Source organism: Strongylocentrotus purpuratus, unplaced genomic scaffold (assembly GCF_000002235.5).
Source record: "Strongylocentrotus purpuratus isolate Spur 01 unplaced genomic scaffold, Spur_5.0 spur5_scaffold_5, whole genome shotgun sequence".
In the NCBI taxonomy this organism is placed as follows: domain Eukaryota; kingdom Metazoa; phylum Echinodermata; class Echinoidea; order Camarodonta; family Strongylocentrotidae; genus Strongylocentrotus; species Strongylocentrotus purpuratus.
In genome coordinates, this window is record NW_022145611.1 from 41,195,941 (window position 1) to 41,219,934 (window position 23,994).

Here is a 23,994-nt window from a genome sequence, read left to right on the forward strand (position 1 = left end):
CCTTTGTTAAATCGTCGCTGTTTTCACGAAGTGACGGTAGTGAAAAAAATTGCATTCACTTTACGTGACGATTTTCCTCACTACCGTCACTTCGTGAAAACAAGGACGAAATGAGTCAATGCACAATGTCGTCTGTTTGGCGGCAGAAGGGCATTAATGCTTGATTATTTCCATTTGAGCTAATGCTCTCCTATCTCCTGCTTCATGTACCAATAATTGCTGCAAGAGGGAAAGGAGGGGTAATGCATATATTGCTTGAAGGGGCACTTGAAGGGGCAGAACATTTTTTTTTCTTTCAGTGTACCATACAATACAATGTTATTCTTGTTTTATAAGGTAGAGTTGAGACTGTTCCTGGATTATCTGTTTTGCGTTCACAATCCCTATCATTAGGGTTAAACTCAACCTTCATTGATGTTAAGGAGAGATTTACCAACTTTTTAGAGTGGTAAGACTTTTTAGAGTGGTAAGGGTGTGTTCACATCTTCATTAGATGAACATTCTTTGATAGAGTGCTCTAGTGTAAAGAACACTTCCTCTTTCCTCTCCTGTTCACTGCATCTGCAGCCTTGTACACTTTGAGCTATTTGTCCTCTATACATGTCCCTCTCTGAGCCTTATTTCATCTATTTTTTAAAAGTAGAAAGGACTTCAGCTACGTGGTAAAGAGTTAACACCTTTCTAGTACTCAGGAGTCAGGAACCAATATCATGTAGAAATAATTATGTGATAATATCACTTAGTCATCCCAATGAATAAGACATGAACACTTATAGTATTGAAAATATATGAATCATAGATGGCACTAGAATAAGTCATAAATAATATAGAAGTATGCTATGGAATGCTATATCATCTGTCTGGAGCCAGAAGGGTATTACCTCATATGATTTACAAAGAGTTACAGCTCTTTTGGCTCCAAACAGACAATATAGACAATATACATCTATGCTGTATTCCATTGTTGGTGGCACAACATTTGTATCTCAACCAAAACTAGAATTGTACGTGTGGTCTTTACTTGCATCTTCATTCATGTGTTTAATTTTTTCTGCTTCTTATTCTTTCTTTTCCTCCAGATTCCTGTCCGGGCATCCAGGGAAGCTTCATATACAACCCTACCTTGTCTCACAGGTAGACTTTGACTCGTGCTATACAATGGGAGGCCGTGCTGTGATTGAACAACCCACTGATCAGCCATTCCTCGTACCCGATAGCTTCCTTAGACCAGGGTCTAATTTCTTCATCGGTAAGACACTCAGTACAAGATGTCCTCCCTCAGGGGGTTATTCACCCATTTGTTCTCCCTTCTCTTGTCTTGTCTGTCCTGTAATGGAGATGATTTTCTTGTTCCGCTGCTCATCGTCATCAGTGTGCACTACCAATTTGTTCTGTGGTATATTGTTGGACTAAGAGGTTGCTAAAACACATGGGAGGTGTTCACACTTTGAATGTAAAAAGTTCTTTCTACATTTGTTCTATAGATTCTTAATTGGATAAGTGGATTCTAAAACACCTGGGAGGTGTTCACATTGAGCATGTTGAAATGTTTCTGTCTATATTTAGATCAGGGTTTTTACTGAATGCACATTATGTATTGAGAACCAGAAAGGTGTTAAGTGGTATCATTTAACACAGAGGCGAGAGATAATTCCCTTTTGGCTCTCAACAGATAGCAAAGATGCTCCTTATCCATCTTATATGCTGCTATTAAATATTTAGTAGAAGACTGGTTAATAGGATATCCAGTTTCCATCAATGTCTGAAATAATTTCAATCTATAAAAGGAACCAGGTGTAATGATAAAGAATCTTGATTGCATTGATTGATTATAGTATTTCTCTTTTCTCCTTACCAAAACAAAATTAATCTCACGTAAATATCTGCAAAAACACTGTGAAATATAGGGTAGTTTTACAGCGCAGCTGCAAGGGATTCAACATGAATGTGGCTTGTCACCAAATCTGATATGAGTTATCGTCACCTGGGATGTATAAAGAAGCGGAATATAATATGAGAATCTCTCCACATAGTATCAAGGAATCACTGACCACATATCTCTCCAGTCATCGACCACATATCTATGCCGTCGTGTCCTCGTTTGAAATCATTGAGTCCCCTTCGATGATGGATATATAACATACTTCACCATCCTTATAGTCAAGTCAAGTTGAAAACCACTGATCGAATTTCACCTCAAAGAGCAATGGGGGGGGGGGGGGATGGAGGGGATGGAGGGAGGCTGCAGTTTGTGTTTGGCATAGCACAGAACATTTCTTCTTTATGCTCTAGATATAATGACTGGTTTGGAGGGCTTCTAGTGTTACAGAAGAATGGGGCTGGAATCGCGGGGTAGGACTCAATGATCTGTGACATGTGGCCGCTGTGATGTTTGTCATTGAATAGTGAATTGTTTGAAATTTTTCAAGGAGCCGACTTGAAAATTAGATATGGATTCTGATTTATGCAGTTGGCTGGGCAATGTCTGATATACTGTATCATGGGTTTTTTCTTCTTCTAGATGTTGAGTTTGAAAGAGAATTGATTTGGACTCATCAGAGATATCATGATTCTTATATAATCTCAGTGGGCATTTTTTAAATAATTTTATAAAGTCATGATTTTCACATATTTGCAAATATTGCTCTTCAAACACCTTAGTCCAAGCCACTTAGTTAGTTATTTATGAAGGTTTAAATCATTAGAAGGAAAGCTGTTTTTTGTTTTGATCCATTCGATTTGAATTTGAACAGAGGAAAAGTTATTACTTTCAATCCTTGACATATTATAAACATTTTCACCATTTGACTAGATTGCATCATAAATTTTGATGTGACATTTCAACAATCAAGTGGCAAACTCGCTAGGTCATAATTTTGAAGTCACACATTTTTTAATCAGAAGAGCAGTCTTCATATTAGGCTGTAAAACACGTACTGCAACGTTGCAAATCAGACCTGGTACTTGACAAGAGGGCTTCTCCTCGTTCCTCAGGATGTTTTATGGTCACTCATTCAAGCGCCATGTACCCCTCGTATTTCCATCCGATTTAATGAGTTTTCTCTCTTGGAATTAGCTTGGTAATGGTTTATTTCAGTATCAACTCTAAGGTTTATCATCAAAGTAGCAATGTTTATACTTTCCTCTTATCAAAAGCACTTCATTCCGTATTTGCCATTGCACCTACTTCACATTTACTAATGAATGTTGTGGTGCTTTTATATCTTCTGCCCATAACTATTTAGCTATTATTATGATGATCCATTATTTTTATGTCTTTTCACACTAAAATAAATCTTTTTTTGTTTAATTTGTACTACTGTGGCCATAATAAAAGTGTTTGTTTTTGCTTAACTGCACATTTTTTAGGACACGTATGAAATATTTCAAATATTTTTTGTTATTTTACCCAATAATGTACATGTATATGGAAACGCTGAGCACATGTATTAGTCAAGTAAAGGCAACATTTTTTTAGGCCGTTTTCATTTAAAAATGATTCTGTTTTCTAGAAATTGAATCTCAACTGAAGTTATACTGTAATTGGTCTCTGATTGATAGCCTAAGGGCACTGCAACTGAAATATTTTGTTTGAATAGGAAAGTTAAATAGAACAAATATGTGCTTTAAATCCTTATGCCTGTAGCTGTCTTAGCTACAATAAAATTGTAGAAGGAAAATAGCATCTCTCTTCAGAAATTAATATTTAAGAGGTTTATTCATTAGGAATGATCTATCCATTAGGGAAATTCTTTTGTTTTTCTGATCCAAGAAATCAAATTTGATTGCACTGGTTTATATCCAGAGCTACCTGTAGGAGTATTTGTAATTGCAATTCTGCAAGGTCTACAATACTTCTTTAAAAACATGTGTTACATGTATGTGAACACACCAAAGCTTTGGTTATATTTAAATTATATACATCAAGAAATTGTGTTTTCGGAATTGCAGAAATTGTGTATATGAAATGGAATGGAATGAGAGCATGTTTACCTAAAATCCAGAACTTAAAAGTGGAGAAGAGAGAAGACAAAAAGATTTCAATTGGAAGATTAATCTACTGACATCAAATAATGAATTCTTAATCTTTCACTTTTGTTCATTTGTATCTTTACTATGAACCAGGTGCTTTTAATCAAAAGTGACATATTTTCATTATAATGCTTGCTATTGCATGTACCATTTGAAGACTGATTCCAATTGTCCACCGAATGCAGCAGCTCAATATACTTTATCTTCATATTCTAGTCTTTTGTTTGTGATTGATGGAGTCACTTGAAATTGATTAAAACAGAAGCATTTGATCTGAAGATTGAGACGGAGTAACATTTGAGGGAAGATGGAGAAACAAATTGAAGATGCTCTCACAATAAATTGGATGAAATTGGGAGGTTGAACATGCTTCTATTCGTCTTACCGCTTTAGCTGAATTGAATGGATATTAGTTACATTCCCCCAATAAAATATTTATATGGGAAAAGGAGCTAGAAACCGAATTGGGATTCCTCTTGATTAGGAGCCTGTCGCTGTCGAATCACTGCTTGAAGGATCTACTGGCTTTCATGCAAGGCAAGATACTGAGACATTGTTTTTCCTTTTGTTTCAGACAAACAGAATCAAGGACAGGGTTTTAGCAGATTTATTACCACTTAAGAAAATTAAGGGTTGAATAACTGAATAGAAATGGGGACTTAGATTTCCAATCTTTGTTATGAGAGTACTGGATATTGGAGGGGATAATGTCAAAATCTACACAAAAAGCTCATTGTGGTTCTGCTGCCGCTGTAAGAATAACAATAAAGAATAGTAGACATTAAGCAACAAGATGTAAACAAAACTGATAAAATAAATATGGAGAGTGAAGGAGAGAGAGAGAGAGAGAGTGAGAGAGAGAGGTGGATAGGTGGAGTAACTTTGAATAATAGTTGGAGAAAGGGTATATGAAAATCAATAATTAGAACACAGTAATTGAATTTTTAGTGAAATTATTTTTAGCTTTATATAGAGGAATGAAATTCAGTCATAGACGTAATTGTATACTTTCAAAATGAAATGAAATTTTGAAGAGTTAGGTGAACTTCTTAAGCACTGAACCCAACAATCACCTTTTTCGTCTTCATACTGTCCCATACGTTGGTATATCCCTGTCCCTCGTTTATCCAGGCCAAGATGAATTATTGATCCAGTAATCAAGGGACTATTTTTAATCCTCCAATCCAAGTAAATCCACCATCACTAATTGAGTTTAACCCTGGATATGAACTTTTATTGCCGATCGATAATACACAAGGGCAAATGAAGACTTGAAAATCAGGCACACGTTTGTATGCAAGCATATGAAAGTTTTATGTTTTAGGGTGCCCAGATGAGCGTTTCTCTGATCTTACAGTGATGGGAGTGGTGTGTAGGAAAAACAAATATGCTATCGAAAAAGATTAATTTTCAAACTATAGTACCTGTAGTCATGGTTTTATGACAATCACACTCTATGGAATTGATCACAATGCACTAATTATGAATAGTTTAAATGCTATCGACTAGTTTTTACATCAAAGCAAACTTTGTTTTGTATACTTTTATGTAGGGGAAGAAAATCTGGAAGAAGAAAACAAATTATAACTTATTCCTTTGCCGTTAGTAAAACAAATTAAAAAAGATATGTCACCTTTTCATACTGCACACTAACTTCATAAAGTTTTATTCATTCATGGTCAAGCATGCTTGATCTATTTCACCGAATATTCCATATTGCACCTTCGGATCAAGTATCCTGTTTGGATCACACGGGACCACTTTCATGCGCTCCCTTCTCAAGCTGCAATTGCCACAGATGAGGGGGAAATCAGAGAGTGTAAGGTCAATACACAAACACTAAAGCTAGGGGTCACATATGGACCAAAGACGAGTAGAGTCAATATTTCGATAGTGCGCAAGTGTTTACCTCTGTTCCGCATGTCCAATAATAAATGGTCTATGTTAATTTGAGGACATGGTTTCTCGCTAGATTTGATGGTGCTGACTTAAGCCGGCCGAAGGGGATGCTGCTGAGTTGCTACCAGTCATATTCGTTCAGTGGTTATCTTTGACCATTTTGTTGGTCAACTTTGTTTGGATAAAGGAAAGGATTCCTTTTCTGGTATCCTAAAAAGAAAAATCTGTAGCTAGTGTATCTTCTTACATAGCCTCAAGCACAGACAACCCTAGACTTTGATATCAGATTTCAATATTGATTCGGTATGCATGGAACCGTCTCTTATAATTACATTTCCTTTTCCCATGCCTTGAAATATCTTCACAAAGTGGCTTCAATTGGTATGCACCTATTAAAGATAAACTTTTAAACATGAAATTTGACAATATGAATTCGAAACTGTAGTAATCTTAAATGGATATACTGTAACTGTCAAACCTAGGTCATTTACTTTGTAGCGCTTAATCCTTAATACAATAAATAACAAAGGGTCTATATTGCTACAGTCATACCAAGCTACTTTAACAATTTACACTTATTAATTTGATATATACGTCAAGATACCTAAATTAAAGTGTTCAAACGAATTAATTCTCAATATTAAGAGTTGTTTCATATCTAATGTTGATAACAAAGGAAACAATATACCGTCTGTTTGGAGCCAGAAAGGGACTTACTCTATGTTGAATTTGATGAGTTAATAATGCCTCTGGCTCCAGACAGATGATCCATCACAGTTATTGTTTTATGATTAAAAGTATCTATATGTAAAACTAAAGAGTTGATTGTTTGTTTGTTGTTTGATAAATCAAAGCTCAATCGAGCACTGACCTTTATTGTATAATCAATAAGTTTCTATGTGATAGTATAGTATTAATGACTGCTTTGAGAGAAATAGTTGTTTTATTACGCTCAAGGAAGGTTAGAATTGTGCTATTCCCCGAGGCTTGCCGAGGGGAATAGCCCAATTCTAACCTTCCCGAGAGCGTATGAAAACAACTATTTCTCGAATATTAAAGCAGTCATTAATACTTTTATATGCCGAAAAAAAATAGACTAAAAAATGAAAAATTAAAAATATTTATCATTTTCGTCGAAGACGGGATTCGAACTCTTGCGTACAACAAGAGGTGTACCGAAAACCAACGCTTAGACCACTCGGCTATGGCCCGCCGTTAACATGCTTGGCAGTTTTCTCCAATATATACATTAAAATGGATTGAAACCGGCTTCGCGTGTGATGAATGCTTCGCAAAAGCTCCATATACGGACTCTTCTTTTACTTTTGCAATGCATATTGGCACGAACTTAGATCAAGATCTATCGGCAGATGTTGTTTTTAATACTAGCAGTCATTAATACTTTTATATGCCGAAAAAAATAGACTAAAAAATGAAAAATTAAAAATATTTATCAATTTTGTCGAAGACGGGATTCGAACTCTTGCGTACAACAAAAGGTGTACCGAAAACCAACGCTTAGACCACTCAACTATGGCCCGCCGTTAACATGCTTGGCAGTTTTCTCCAATATATACATTAAAATGGATTGAAACCGGCTTCGCGTGTGATGAATGCTTCGCAAAAGCTCCATATACGGACTCTTCTTTTACTTTTGCAATGCATATTGGCACGAACTTAGATCAAGATCTATCGGCAGATGTTGTTTTTTTGTTTTTGGAAGTTTATTTTCGTCTTCATGTCAACAATGCAAGATAAAATTGTTGGTAAGATCGATCGAGATTCAATTGTATTGAAATTACCGACCAATCCTTCGCACACATACGGCATCCTCCATCGCTCAAACCATTTTTTAACATGTAAACCTATGGGGTAACCATGGACGCTGACCAACTTTTTTAATAACCATGGTTATTAAAAATATTGAAATGTTTTATGCATGGTTACCGAGAATTTTACAGGAACAGTTGAAGTTTATGAATGCAATTCGACCAATCAGATGGCTGGATTTCTTAAGTGAGGTATATAATTATTTTTAATGGATATTGATTATTTTCTGGAGGAAGAAAAAAGTAGCTTGCTGGAGGCAGATATACCTAGAAACTTGACAGCCTGTGTATCATTCATTATTGACATTGTTCTACATTGTTCTATCTTTGGAGTGAAAACATTAAATCAAGCATTGTTTAGGTGCATGGAGATGTATCGATTGTTCACTGAGTTGCACAGAAGCGCAAAGGGCATGGTGGAGCCTGCCATCCTAATTGAAATTAGCTCCGGAACAATCCCCAGTCCAGGACTCTTCAGTTTGTCCTCGGGTGGGCAAGGGCGCTATTGACCGTTATCGACTGTCTGCTTGACCAATGGTTAGTGGACAGGTCAATTGGAGCGAGATTAGTATTGATTACTTTGGTAATTCCTTCTAGACTGTAACATGTTTTATGGGTCTAAGATACGTTTCGCTGCGTTTAATTTCCTGTTGCCTCCAGCCGTAGGTTTGCATCATGAATGAGAAAGCTAGTAATACTAGAACTACATGTATAAACAGTAACATCAATAGAACTACATGTATTACAACATTCAACCAGATTATTATAAAAAAGATAATTTGTAATTGAATTGAAAATATTAGAGAGGTGGATGTAATTATTTTCAAAGATTACGGCTTCTTAGTAAGAATTCCTATTACAATTCACTGTGACTATAATTTCAACAATATTCATGTACCTTATGTTCGGAAATCAGACAAAAATTGATTTTCTATTCTCTGCGCTTGCTAAGAAATCAAATATAGAATATTGTGAACAATTAATTCAACAATTTTGGTGAGGGATTTTATAACATGAATCACATTTGTAATATAATGTACCAGTACATATATAAATCCTTCACTTCTGCCTGAATTTTAAAAGCTCTTCATCTGTAATGTAATATATTATTGTGGCTCCCAATGCTGAAATAGTTTTGTGGTAGAGGATTTATGCATTAGTGAGTCTGTGTCTGTTACAAACTTGATTATCGAGAAAAAATGCTTTAATTTGCATTAATCAGGCAAATGATAGGGGCTTCTACGTCAGTCCGTGATGTCAGTTGAATACCTTTCTCTCTCTGGATGATGATTAGCATCTGTTTTTCATAGATGCTGAATTAATTCCTCCCGATTAAGAATGTATTTGTGAATTCATTTCAGGATAAAGAAGACAATCTAAAATCACTTTCTAAATTCAAACCAAAATAACAAAAATGCGTAGTTACAAAATTATCAATACTGGTAAGGCTTTTGGAAGTTCTTTCATCTTATAATTACCTGAGTTAAAAACAGCACAAAAACATAAAGCTGATGAACCAAATAAAAATCAGGACTGAATTCTTCATTTTTATAAACAATGTTTTTTTTCAGAGTTTGTAAAGCTTGAAAAACAGTCCATGAATAAAATAACAATCATATACTCTTTTACTTCTTCAATGTAGTAAACAAAGTTTTTTGTCTGTGTTTGAAAATCCCAAAGCATTGGCAGTGAATCAAAAAGCAATCAAAGAGAAATATTAAAGTGAAATGATACTTTTAAAAGCTTAAATATTATTCAGAAATATGACTGCTGTTGGGTAATAACATTCCTACAGATATGGAAACTAAAGTGCAAGAGGAGATGGTGTGGGATTTAAGTATTCTCTTCAATCGTTAACCTTCTGTATTTTCGACCCATGTAAATCCCCCTCAGAGCGAGATCGTGCTAAGTGACTTAGTGTGGGGTTCGCTCGGGACAAGAATCTGCCACCATTCCCCATAGGCTTGTACAGCCTGAGTACAGCCTGAGAGAGACTGCTCTGCCCACAGCCATGATCCTTCTGAAATTCCATCCCATTCAAGGCTTCATTTTAATTGTTAATGTCGATGATCGCCGAATAATTGGTTTGAGAGTAGGCTTCGTCTCATGTTAGTGACACGGGGCATTTTGATAGAAAAAAAAGTGTGAGGATTACAGCCATGATAGGAAATGCAGAGTGTTATTTTTTCCTCCATAGGTAGTAGTTAGCATTTTAGATTGTCTGCTACATAAGTAGCCCCCATTCTCTACAGGTACTGTCACATTACTGCAATCAAGTTTTTTCTTTTATTTCCATTTGCCATATTTGTTCAGGTGTTTTACAGATTGTGAAAATGTGAAATTAACTTTAAGCCCTTCGTGTATATCTTTCACATCTTTGTAAATAAGCTACTGTATCTTTTTAAGGATAATACTTATTCAAAATAAACTGTGAAAAATGATGTCGGAGTAACGGCTTAAAGATGAAGTTGAGTTCTGGTCATGCGATTGCATTGTGAAAGAAACGGTGTGGAACCTACCTGAAAAGGTTGATCATCTAGCTTATAAGAATATGTGTGTATTGCAAGGTTCTGGAATCATCAAAATGATAAGAAATTTGGCCAAGTCTTGGTAAAGTTACAAACACTTGCACAGAAAGATGTATATGGGACTACACGAACACGTGGCGTAAAAAGCCGCCGCCCCCCCCCCCCCCCCCCCCCCCGATTTTTATGATGTTACATGAATATTTAGAATATGAAGGCATTTGAAAAGCCATGCTTTTCAGGGAACATGTCTTAACTGATGTTCTTCCACACTTGCATAATAAGAATGAGTAATGCTCACAAATTATTTAATAGCCATATACCTTTTTTATTCAGAGAAATGAGCTTATTCTGTAAACTATATTTTGGTTCTGAACGATCCTGATTATTCAAGGGGTAGACTGGAACAAAGATTCCACCATGTTAACTTTATCAGTTACCAACAAAAGTGTACTTGATCAATTTATTTCTAACCCTCTTTGTTTATAGCCATATAACCAATCATGTTAATTGAGCAAATTGATATAGACATAAATAGGGTGGCCTCAAAATGAATGTAAAACTTATATTTGATATACCACACCTCATCCATTAGGGGGGAGGTAACTTGTAAGTGCCAGTCATGCCCTTTTCTCATTTTCCATTAAAATTCTACTCATCATAAAAATGTGGAAGCAAAAAATCCCTTGATATAGAGGTGGTGTAATATCATCCGCCCTGCTTGTTATTCTTGCTCTCCCCTCATCATTCTATGCTATGGTTTGCTATGGTTTGTTATCTTTATCAACATAAGACATGGTCCCTGCTTGCAACGGATCACCACTCTAGCTTTGGGCCCACAATACCTATCATGGTTTAGAGCACACTATACGCTATAGATATAGCTCTCATAATGTTTCATGGCTGATTGCAGAGATTCGCAACCAATATCTATATTTGAGGGGGATGTGTGTGTACCCTCATGAAGAATTCCAACTTCTCTTTCAATTCTATTACTCTCAAAAATTGTGTTTTTTACATGGTTACAGCTTGTTATTCAAATTTAAATTATTTTGAAAACTGTTTGATAAGCAGGCTCATTATTTCAAAGGTTCAAAATAATTGAACTTTATCACTATTTCATAGTGTGAATGAAGAACTTGGGAAAGATCCATTAGATGATGTGATTAACAAACCCTCCTTAACAGAAAAAATACATCTTAAGTATCAGAAATTTGTGTCCTTTTGTCTTCCTGATAACTTGGCAATGATTTAGGAAAGATAAGATTATACTATAGATCATGCCATCTTTATGAGATAAGTAAAGATGTGTTATGATCCATACTGGTCTTTCAATGGTGTAACCCAGGATGTTGGCATCCCAGAAGAGCAGAAGAACTTTTTACATTTAACATTTTCCCCATATTGCAAGAGTACACTGTATCTCTATCATTAATCTCTGGTTTTGATGCACTGTGAATGCTAACACATTTTTGTTCTCTGTTCAGAAGAGCAAAGGATTTGGAATTTACAAGCTCCCTTTTCAACTTGAGTTCTTGAAGAGCTCTAATGCCACAGTTTCTACTTGTATCACTAAACTTTACATGTTCGCGTACTCCATCAACATTATAAACATTATAAACATAGAGAATCTAAAACCATACAAACTCCTTTCTTCCACAAAATTGTCAAATGAAAAGACAAATGCTCATGATTCATTCCTTTAATTTGCATCACTTTGACTCCCTCGTATTCCTTCCGTCTCGTAATGAGCAGCACCTCAGAGTCATTATAACTAGGATTTTATATGGATTTAGGTGGATAAAAGATCTCAGGATATCGATGTCTGGTTGCTTGTTAGTAATAACACCTCTGCTGATTTATCACTATATCCAATTTGTCTGGTCTGTGAAGGTGTTAAATCTAACACTCAATGATGCAATGCATCTTAACAACCTGTATTTGTGAGAAAACTATTTTGAGAAAGAGGGAGGAAATAGAGAAGAGCAAGAAAAAGGATGCCAGATCATTTATTTTTACTGTAAAAATAGATCCAGAGAATTTTAATCAATTTGTATTGATGTCTCCTTTCAGAATTTGATGTAAAATATAAAATGATAGCAATTGCCTTTTAGATTGTTAAAGAGAAGGTTGAGTTCTGGGAAGAGGTGAAAAATAATTTGTGAGCGTTATCATTCTTATTATGCAAGTGTGGAAGAACATCAGATAAGACATGTTCCCTGAAAAGCATGGCTCTTTAAATGACTTCATATTCTAAATATGTCATGTAACATCGTAAAACTCGGGGATAGGATTTTTACGCCACGTGTTCGTGTAGTCCCAAATACATCTGTCTGTGTACAGTGTTTGTAACTTTACCAAGACTTGGCCAAATTTTTTATCATTTTGATGATTCCAGAACCTTGCAATACACACAAATTCTTATATGCTAGATGATCAACCTTTTCTGGTCGATTCCACACCGTTTCTTTCACAATGCAATCAGTGACCAGAACTCAACTTCATCTTTAAACACAAAATGTTAATAACATTTTTAATGTCAAGTTGTCTGTATGGATCAAATTGTATGAGTTAGTTCTCTTCTGGCTCCAAACAGACTAAGTAACCCTGTGAGAAGAAAAAAAATCCAGAAAGTGTTACATTTCACATCACTAATGTGTAATTTAATTGCTACAAAGTATTTCCTATTCAGGATCAGTACATGCAGGATGTTAAGTTCCCTTTAAGTAAGCTTCCATTTTATCTGAGAGGGGGAAACATGATAGTGACCTACTGTAGTAGCCTGCTGGTCTGATGATGAATGGAAGATGCAAAAACATGAATCAATTCAGGTCTGTCAAACAGTTCTGTCATGTATCGATCATGAGCAGCCCTAGATTATAGGAAGGGTCATAGATAGTGGGGAGGGGGAGGCTGGAATGACAAATATAGGATTGGAATTGGTTGGGTATCATTGTTATCAATGGAAAAGTAGGGGCAAAAGCTTTTATTGCTGTGAGCGCTTTGTTAGGAGCATGCAGAGGTATAAATGGGGTGGGGGAAAGGTTATTTTGGAATATGGCTGGCCAATCGATAAGTTATTCTTGAGGGCTGTTGAGCAGGGCGAGGAAAAGTGTGCATCTTGCACGTACTCTAGTCAGCGTGTGATGCAAGCTCATGTAGCCAAACACCAAAGGGTAAATCCCATGGGATTAATAGGACAGAGTTATCAGTATTCCTTCTATATCTGAGCACCTATTACAATGGTGAAGATGGTTCTGGCCACCTTCTAAATTCAACTAAACTCGTAGAGAACATTTGAATTATGCAAACCTTATATGGATTTTTTTTGATGGAGGGATACTCTAGTTGTATCTAGGTACCTCTCCATTCTATATTTGATAAGACTCACCCTGGAGAGTCAATAGAGGTCTTGGAAAATAGAAAATTTCTTTATACTTTTAAGGTGATCCACTTTTGGATGGGAAATGTCAGCACTTTGTGTGGGGACATCTGCATTGTGAAATTTGGTCTCCGTACCTTCTCATAATGTATGTTATATTCTTAGTCTTAATTGTTTCAAATTCATTTTACAGTTACATCATTCTGATGTCTGATTTGCATGTTTAATCCCAGTTCTGGTATGCAGTAGCATCTATCATAGATTCGTAACAAAACAGCATCTCCTTTTCTGAAGCAAAAACATCCACCTCTTTTTCACCTTCTTCTTCCTCCAGCTTTACTCTGTTTCTACTGTTTCTTGTTAACCCCGTTTATTGGCTGCCAGTGATGTAGATAGGTGTACTGATGAGCAATACAGTCATCAACCCACAAGGGATTCACAGGAGAGCAAAAACACTTCATGAAGCGAAGATCGTAGATCGAGGAGGAGAGAAAAAGGGACCAAAGCCAATACATCTTCTCCTTCATTATCCCCCAGAGAATGTTTGTTCTTGTGCACAATGCAACAAGTAAGGTATCATCAAACAGGTCTCCTCCGGCTACGTATCCTTCTTTTTCCCATCCATCTCCACTTCTTTTCCTTTGGTTGTTTTGTTGCTCTCTGCTTGCCTTTCATTTTTAAGCATCCTAGCCACTGTACTGTGTTACTGTGATGTGATCATTGGAAAGGAAGTCTGGGAATGGGACATCACAACAGATGTGTGAGTCTCTCTACCACTGTGAAGATTACCTGAACCTTTCAAATATGGAATTTATCCTAACTATAATTTTTCTCAAAAAATATCAATTCTCTAATTTAGAAATAGAGCTAGAATTTTTAATGAAGTATACCGGTAGTACATTGTACTTAGTGAGCAGTTTATGTTATTGCATTAGGTTTGATTGAGTTTACTATCCATATGAAAAACATACATACATATGAACGTAAAAAATAATGATAATTAATTTAAAAGGAAAAAGGCTGGACCGCTCTGTTCAGAACCATTAATTTAATGGCTTTTTTCTCCTCCGAGCCTCATCTTTTGTGAATATAGTGATTATAATTAATGTGGCAAAGTTCCAAATGATGATACATTGAATGAAGATATCATGTGCTGAGACTGGAGAGCCAGTAAGATGTTAAACAGGTGCTATATGATACAAGTTAATGTCCTTCTTTCTCTTTACAGTTGAATAATTTTTTATACATTAGTTTAAAAAATGGATAATACCTTCCCTCTCCTGCAACAAGTGTAATTTTAAAGGTGAAAGCAAGCTAAGCATTGGGTTTACACCAAGTCTTTACAGTAGTATCCATGGGTATGATGAGGATGAAGCATTTATCCATCTCTGGATAGGATGTTCAGCTGCCGGTAATAACTTCTTTCAATCCACCCTTCTCCTCTTTAAAACCATCCCAGGTCTTGGTAATTGGACTGGTTCTCACCCATCTGGTGTTACACCTCGGATCTCGGACCTAAAAAATGTATGAGGGGGGAACCGATTCACCAGTCTGTCATGGTAGAATGATGAATATCTTATGTCTTCCTGACCACCTATACCTTGAAGATGAGATCCTGTATCCCATCAAGCTTTCTTGGTCAGAGCAGAATTCTAATGAATAGTATAGTGGGAGGGAAACATGAGATAAGTCTCTCAAATCAAAAACAGTGTGGATGAGAGATGTAATGAATTATTTTGAGAGAACGGACTAAAGAGGGAGTCAGTCAAGTGCAATTCTTGACCGAGATCTCCTGTCTCGCATGATCAATTTGAGGATTGAATTGGTAATGTACACAACTTGAATGCAAATGCACATCCCTGCCAATGATGTTACATGTGAAGTTTTGTTTAGTATTCTAAACTCAATGGACTAAAACATTTATGCAGAATGCAGAGAGATTTTCAATATTGCTCGCTCTGAATTAATGTCATTAGACAAGCCTCTTTTAGTTGTACTCCCTAGAGAGTTATATAAGAAATTTAAAATAAGAGGAAAAGAATGAGAAAGTTACAAAAATAATTAAGAAAATGAAAGAGGGAAAAGAGGGGTAAATGAATGTTTGATTGGAGAGAGGTGTAGGGGAGAATGAGAAGGAAACAAGAGAATAAGAGAGAATTCAAGCAAGAGAGGTGGGCTAGAGATATTCAGCAAAAGTAAAAAATGTGATAAAATGAAGAATTTTGGGGTAGACAGGTACCGGTATATATTATACAAGAAAATGATCTACAGATCGAGATCCAGAAATATATCAACTGTGTAGAAGAGAAAATAATAAACTTTGAGCATTTCGTATATATCAAATCATGAGAATGATTGTAATTTTGTTTTACTCCAATTGGGAATTTACACAAGCCACTTGAGAGAAACTATTTTAGGATGATAGGTGACATGATACATGTCAACCCTTTAAGATTAATTCGTTGTGAATTCTGTAGGAGCCATTTCCTCCAGATACTGAGACATTTGCTGTACAGTCGTATTTTATATACCAGAAGCACAGGAGCATTGTCATCAAGAGAATACTTGACCTTGCGTAGAAAGACTATCTACATGAAGGTCCTTCTGTGCTTTTTTGAACAGTCATTATACTCTGGTTCTATTTATATCTTTTAAAGTAATATACAAATTCAAATTAGAAATCACCATATCAAAAGAAATGTGAGTACCTTGGGATGTGATCTTTACAATCCTACAATCCCAATTCATTAAAAGTACATTTACCTAATGTGAAAGCTCAATCCCGAATTAATTTCTACCTCTCCAATCATTGTGATTTGAGAATCTATCTAGAGCAATGACATTTCCAGATATTGAATCAATCCTTGGGAGTGGTAAGACACAGCATCTTATGAACAATAAAGTACAGTAGCTCATCCTGAGGGACTTCTTTCTATGAATCCATTTACTAGATTAATGAGCCGCTTGAGATCAGAGGAGATTTCTACCAATTAATATCCGAAATGCTGAAATTCAATTGTTTTTTTTGTAATCAAGCATGTATGATAACAGTTTCGAGTTCTGATTTTGTGGTGTGTATTCCATGATATCATCAACTATCAATTCCAGCCTAATCAAATCTTGAAAGAAACTGAAAATAACCTTCAAAATTCTTCTTCTCTTAATCCTGAAATATCTGTATCAGCTAAGATATGGTAATGAAAAAAGGGAATAATCTTGTGCTATCATATTTCATATCTTCTTCTTTCTAACAATGCAGGACAATTTAACAAACATGTACAAAGATCATCAAAATAATGGGAGAAAGAGAGGGAGAGAGAAATAACAATTATTTTGAACTGAAGAGCAAAAGAGAGACATCAGTAATATTTTGTGTCAATCAATCATTTTCTTCTATGTGTTAAAATTTATCTTCATATTCTTGGTTATTGAATGTAATTTTTCAGGAAGGTATCAATAAGGGTAGTATAGGTCAAGTGAATATACAATCACTCTTTTCACGTGCTAGGAGAGAAAGATTTCTTTCCAGGAACCATGTCTGCCTGAAGACATTGTCTTCCCCTAATATCAATATCATGGCTTGTCGGTAGCAGGAATCATTTAGGATATATTCAGTAACAAGAGCTTACTGGCATTCCACACATCACCTTAACACAAAGACACATGATGGGTGGTGGACAGGGAAAACAATATAGAATGCTAAAACATTATAAGGAATGTGTTGAAGAGACTAGAACATCAGTATGATATGGTTCAGCTAGAGCGTAAATATTCATAATTGAATGACACACGCCCTTAAGACTAAACAACAACAACAACAGAGCTAATAAATATTTTGAAAAAGAAAGAAAAGTTCTTAATGCTAATTGGATTAGAAAGAAAGTGACCTCATCAATCGTGTAACTCTAAAGGCATAAGTCAGGTACACTATACTTAAAAATAATGTCCTTACCAGAAAAGGACGATATATTGTTTTATAAATTAAATAATCCAAGATGAATTAGGATAAACATGAAAATAGATAATTTGATTAATGCAAGAAGACACTTTATTTGAGCCGCCATTTTGATATAAATGAAACACACACACACACGCACTCGCACACAATATTATATTCTGACTATATATATCCCGTAATATTGCGTAAAGGGGAAGACGTGCTAATACTCTTAGTCTAACCACAGGTCAAGAGCTTGAATGTCATGCACAGAATTGTGAGTACTTACGAGAGTTAGCCTGGAGTATCAGATGCCATGTTTATCACATGAGTTCAAGATAGGTCGGTCAACAAATGCGTGATCATGTATTTGCACTAAAAAACTTTTTGTGAGCTCTAAGCTTTGAGTTTTCATTTTGTCAGAACTAGAATGGAGACACCGGCACCATCCATGGTGCTTCCTTTTATTTATGACTATGGATGAATTATAATCTCTTTTTAATGAAATTATATAAGTCGATAATGACCACATTGAATTAATTGAGATGGTTCCAGATGCAGAAGGCTAAATCAATTTGTATCAATATGAAGATGTAATGAATGTATGATCTGTAGGCAATTGTAACAGCAATTTTATACTCTTTGTTTTCTGAAGTGATTTTACATTTCTTCAGAAATTTAGTAATTAATTTAAAAGTATCTTTATCTTACTTCTCAGTATAGAAACTAAAAACTATTATTGAAGGATTGTATAGGGCTCATAATTTAATTATTTTCAGCTTTGTAATCAAATTATATAATGAATTTTATTATGAATTTCAATGAGTAAGATATGTTTTACTTCATACTCTGTACTTCACTCCTTTGGGAACACTGATTAATAGATGATAATGATAATACAAATAATAACACTAGTTGGCACTTATTATGCTCTCCAATAGTAAAATAGTGTAGAACATTTACATATTATCATTGTAAAAAATACAAAGTAAAAAACATGTAGTCAATCAGTATCAAAGTAATGAAGGAAATTTTGTGTTCACTTGAGTGATCCCCATTTTCTTTGATATGTTTCTTTCGTTTACTATGATAACAATTTGCAACAGTATCATATTTAATCTATAGGACCCATGGCAGGTGAAAAACCAGTTTAGAGGTATCACTTAGGTATATGAATCAATAGAAATGAACACTAGCTACTACTCATATGCAAAATATGGATTCCTGGTAGGGTAGACCTGAACTCATCTACGGTATTTTGATGCACTCTCCCCAGTCTCTCGTAGGAAAATTGTATTATGGGAAGGTGTTAGAGCGTGTAATGTGGATTTCTCTTTCATGGTATTGTGCAAGCCAAGTCAAAGGGAATAATTCTCAATTGAGAGGATATCCTAAGAGTACTTTGGGATAGGGGAGGGAGGACGCCAGAAGCTTTTAACTCATTTATTCAACATGACAGCACTGTGGCACCAAGATAGGGACTGTACTTTTATATCAGTTTTAAGCTTTGGATGTATGAGCGTAATTAAGTACAATGTAATAATTAATTAGCTAAATATCCTAATATTCATACATAGAGGTGTGCAGTATGAAATTATTCCATTATTAGTTTACCATTGAACAGAAAGTTGATGAGAGTGAAAGGAAGAACTGTATGATTGCTTGTAGTTTGTGTTAAAGCTTTACAACAAATATGCAACCTTATAATTGACAGTGATACAAATTGAAATAAATGCACAGTCAAACTTTTTTATTTGTGAAAAAGAGGTTTAAGAGAGAGAGAGAGAGAGAGAGAGAGAGAGAGAGAGAGAGAGAGAGAGAGAGAGAGAGAGAAAGTGAGATGAATGGACAAGAGGCAAGAAGAAATTGACAGAACAAAAATAACTTGTAATTTAAAGTAGAGTATGCCTGTATCATAGCAATCGATGCCAAATTTAAATGGGAAAGAAATAATTTATGAAATATATTCCACCTTGTAAGGCAGCCATGCAGGAGAACACACTTCAAGAAACAGACTGCATGATTTCATTACATTGATTTTTATAACACCAACATTGTGGATTGATAGACAGCCAATATTGACATTCCAGCAATATTAATGATATATTCCATTTCTTATTGTCTGAAAGAGTTTCTCTTCATGTTTTTTTTTAATTAACAAACTTCCAATAAATGTCCAGAAGAATTTGTCTCCTCAGAGAAGTCTGTTTGATATTAATCAAAGGTGAAGGCCGGAAAGTAGAGACACAGAGGAGACAGAATTCAATTATATTGGTAGTGTCTTAGGAAAGAAGAGGGTATGCAGTGCAGTGGTATATCTTAACAATATATGTATTTGTGGTATTTTGTATATTCACAGAGAATTGTGTTTTGGCAGGCAGAAGTATGATTAATTGCCATGCAAATAATTAAATTAGGAATCATAAGCTTATCAAATGAATCAAGCAGTGGCTGCAATACCTTGGTTCACTGGTCTACATGTATGTGTCAGAGTTATTGATAATTTATGTGATATTTCATTACTGTTGATACAGACATGTAATATACATAGAAAATAATGTATATATAAAAATAGAACCTTCATTGCCTTATCCCTTCCTAATATAATCTCTTGACCCCACAATCACCCTAAATATCCTCCTTCTCATTTCCCTTCCACTCTTTCCCTTCTTCTCTGTCCCCATTTGACATCCCAATCGCTTACCCCCCCCCCCCAAAAAAAAAAAAAAACCCTCTTTACCCTAACCCTTCATCTCAATGCTCTTGTCAAATACATTATTCCTCCTATGTAGCTATATGTATGGATACTTTATTCATTATCCTACCCTTTCTCATCACAGTTCCCTACTATCCTGTCTACTCATGTTTTCCCTCGTACCGTATTATTCAACTGCCCTCCTTCCCTGTCTATCTCTCTCTACCCATCACCTAACCTTTTCCAATCACCATACCCCTCTTTGCGTACAACATACATTCTGATACCCATTGCTTTACCCCAGTTTTCATGTATATATGAAACATTATTCCTCACCCTCTTCTTCCTCCTCTACCACCACCACCACCACTACCACCACCACCACTACCACCACCACCACCACTAACACCAACACCACCACTACCACTCCTCCCCCTCTTTCTCACACCTCTCCTCCCCCTCTTTAAATATCTCCCATCACCCTCCCCTTCATCTTTCTCATCCCATTCCACCCCACTCAACCCCACTCAACGCCCTTTCCATCACCATCAAACATTAATTTACCATCATTGCAGAAATCAATCTAATTAGTGGGCACTTATATATAAAACAGTGGTATTTGCTCTAAAGGAGGCATGGTAATTGCATATTTGTATTCTGCCGGGACATCTGTGCATGAGATTGGCAAACACGTACAGCAAATACTCATGGATAGGGCTTTCACCCTCTTCTTAGTCTGCTAATGTTGGTTATGGCAACGGAATTACCTGAGGGAAATAATTCAGCTGCTCTTGTTAGCCAAACAAGGATACTTGAAATGGAAAGCAGTTTAGCTCTAAAAGTTCAAAAAGAGTTTTCAAAAGCTTTAAAAGAACTCTGTTAAAAACACTGAGAGATACAAGTTAAGTGACAAATAAACACATGGTTTCTCTGCTTTTTGGATAATTGGAAATCTCCTTGCTCTAAATGTATTGGTAAATAATTGTGACTTTTAAAAATGTTATTTTTAAGGTAAAGTACATTTGTATTTACATTGTATACCTTAGTTGAGAGATGATATCTTCATAATGTGCATATCTGAGCTATATTTAGTAAGTAATTAGGTAAATTTGAAGAATTTCCATTTCAAGGATTACCCCTTCTTACAGAACACTCTATGAACTCAGCAAAGCTTATTCTTTAAATACCTGAAGGTGTTCAAAGCCTCTCGCATTGTGTAGCTTCTCTTTATATTAACCCACCCTGCTCACTAATCTGAGAAAATTAGTATTTCCTTAAAAATAACATAAATTCTAGATACATCACTTATGGAGGAATCTGTTTGCAACCATTTTTTATCAGTCCATTATTTCCCTCTGTCTGCTTCATCTGTTCTCTCTCCCTTTCATCTGCTTTCTCTTTGATCTGTTTGTTAGATTGTTCTCTCCCCTTCTCATCTGGTCAGGCCTTTGTGACATGATGTCAAACATGCAAATTGCTGAGTTTGGGGGCATGATTAAACAGATGTTCCATTACATGGTATCCATGGTTACTTATTTACTCAGAGAACAGCTCCGAGCACACTCATGATACTAACAAGGTGAACTGTCAGCTGGCAGATTAGGAATTGTGATTGGCAATTACTACGAAAACGAGGTTAAGGCAAGCAGAAGTTATTTCCAAGTGGTAAATACCATGTTTGGATAATGTAAACTTATTTTTAGATGATTTGTAAATCGTGTCTGACGGAGCAACAGGTTTTACTTACAGTCGGAAAGCTCAGAGAAGAAAGTTGACTTATAGAGAGATCTTGACAGGAGTGTCTACTTTTATGTTTATTTATGAACTTTTCCTTCTCTTTATTATATTCTTCAAGATAAAGTTGTCTTTGACTTGATTGAAAGACAATAACAGCTGTCACCCTACACTTTATCGATGCAATATAAACTGTGATTGACATTTTCTCTTGGCTGCCTCATGTTAAAGAGAGTGTTAGAGCCTGGGTTCCAATTTGATTATAAGTTAGGTTTGGTGTTAAGATAAAGTACTCTGCTGGGTCTAGGATTTATTTCCCATCTCTTATTTTGCTTGTATAGAGCTTATTTCCCTCTTTTTATGATTAAAGTAGTATTTTCTTATCTTTAAATGATATATCCTGAGACAATAAAGATTTTAATTTTTTTAAAACTTTGGCATTAACAGTAATCAATATTTAGAAATTAATATTATATGAATGATAAGGGGAAGATAAGTGACAGAAAGTATAAAAGGATGTCAAACAAAGATGTAAAACAAGACAATCGTCACATTCAGAACTGTTTGATGCATTGTAGCATAGAATAAATATAAGAAATGTCTAATGAAAGGGAGATACATTGAGAAAGATAGAAACAGAGACACTCAGATAAATATAAAGATCATACATAAAGAAATAAAGAGAGAAGCAGAGACTGTAAGTTAGATCCAGCTAGATAGAAGAAAGAGAGAGAGAGAAAAAGTGTATTAATATGGATCGGTCACATATTGAAGCTACATAACAATATGTAGAGCTTAATGATTGTAAAGGAAGACAAATAGAGCACTGTCTCTTGAATAAGTGGGTTAGTGAATGACCTTTAGTTATTCCTAAAAAGCATGAAGACAGGTTAAATGATGCATCCAGTCCCTGTGTTATGAAATGTAATAGTCCCACATATAAACAATGTTGAGGTAGTTTACTGCCAGGTCTAATGGTCCTCCACATGCAGGGTAGATTGGAAGAGTAATGTTTGCAAACGTGCTCAGAATAGAATATTGTTAACCTGAAACAAATTTGAAAGTGCCCATAAACAACCTGATTAAAGCAAAAATGCTAGGTGACATACATGATAAGCATGGCGTAGTGGCACTCTTGCTTGATGCCGGGCGATATATCAGCTTGTCATGTTTCTTTCTGTAGTTCTTGTTTTGTTACTTAGTCTTTTCTCTCTTGAATATCTGATGTTTCCGTTCTTTGGCCTTCCTCTATTTTCTGTAATTCTTTCAGTATCTCCTGACCCAACTGCTACATTTCCCCTGATTATTTCTTTCCTTGTCCTACCTTCTTCCAATCTATCTTTCTTTCTGTCTTCTTTGCTTCTATTTTCCTTAGCGACTCTCATACTTCTCCCACCCCATCATCTCTCCAGTGATGTATGAGTACTAAGCTCTATGATAATCTGGTAGATTCAGACACAGGGATGATTTTGAAAAAGATAACAAAGAGAACGGAGTAAGGAGTTGGCTTTGAATTGTAGAGAGTATTTTGAACTGCATCTTGCTGTATCTTGCTGAAGAAAGTTATTAACCATACCAGGTTATTTTTATTGTGGGATATTGATAACCCTGATTATATACAACATATTGTTTTCAGTTGTTGTCATTTATTATCATCAACAAAGTGTAAGTGACAGAAACTTCACAAGATGTCACCCATGCATATGTGTAAATGTTTCAAGTGATAAGGGAATTTCCCCATTTTATCAGTTGTTGAAACTCTGAAACCCAAGTTGTAAGAGGAAACCTATCTTGTCAGAGCATACCTTCATCAGGGGATGTGGGGGAAACTGGGTGAAGACATCTAGTTCATGAAGAGTGTACATTGTGTGACAGTCTTACTTCTGTGTGATGGGAGAGCTTCTTCAAGACTATCATGGTCCATTTAGGCTTAGATCACCAGAGGGATCAGGAGTCCATTT

General features: G+C 35.6%; 1 protein-coding gene across 1 annotated transcript in view; it reads left to right on the forward strand.

The window, feature by feature from the left end:
• Nucleotides 1-1,082: 1,082 nt before the first annotated feature.
• LOC105440130 (delta and Notch-like epidermal growth factor-related receptor) overlaps nucleotides 1,083-23,994 on the forward strand; it is a 47,649-nt gene continuing 24,737 nt past the window's right edge. The window contains exon 1 of the mRNA XM_030998342.1: nucleotides 1,083-1,249. Within this exon, the coding sequence (XP_030854202.1) occupies nucleotides 1,159-1,249 (91 nt within the window). The 5' untranslated portion in view covers nucleotides 1,083-1,158. The remainder of the gene's footprint in view (nucleotides 1,250-23,994) is intronic.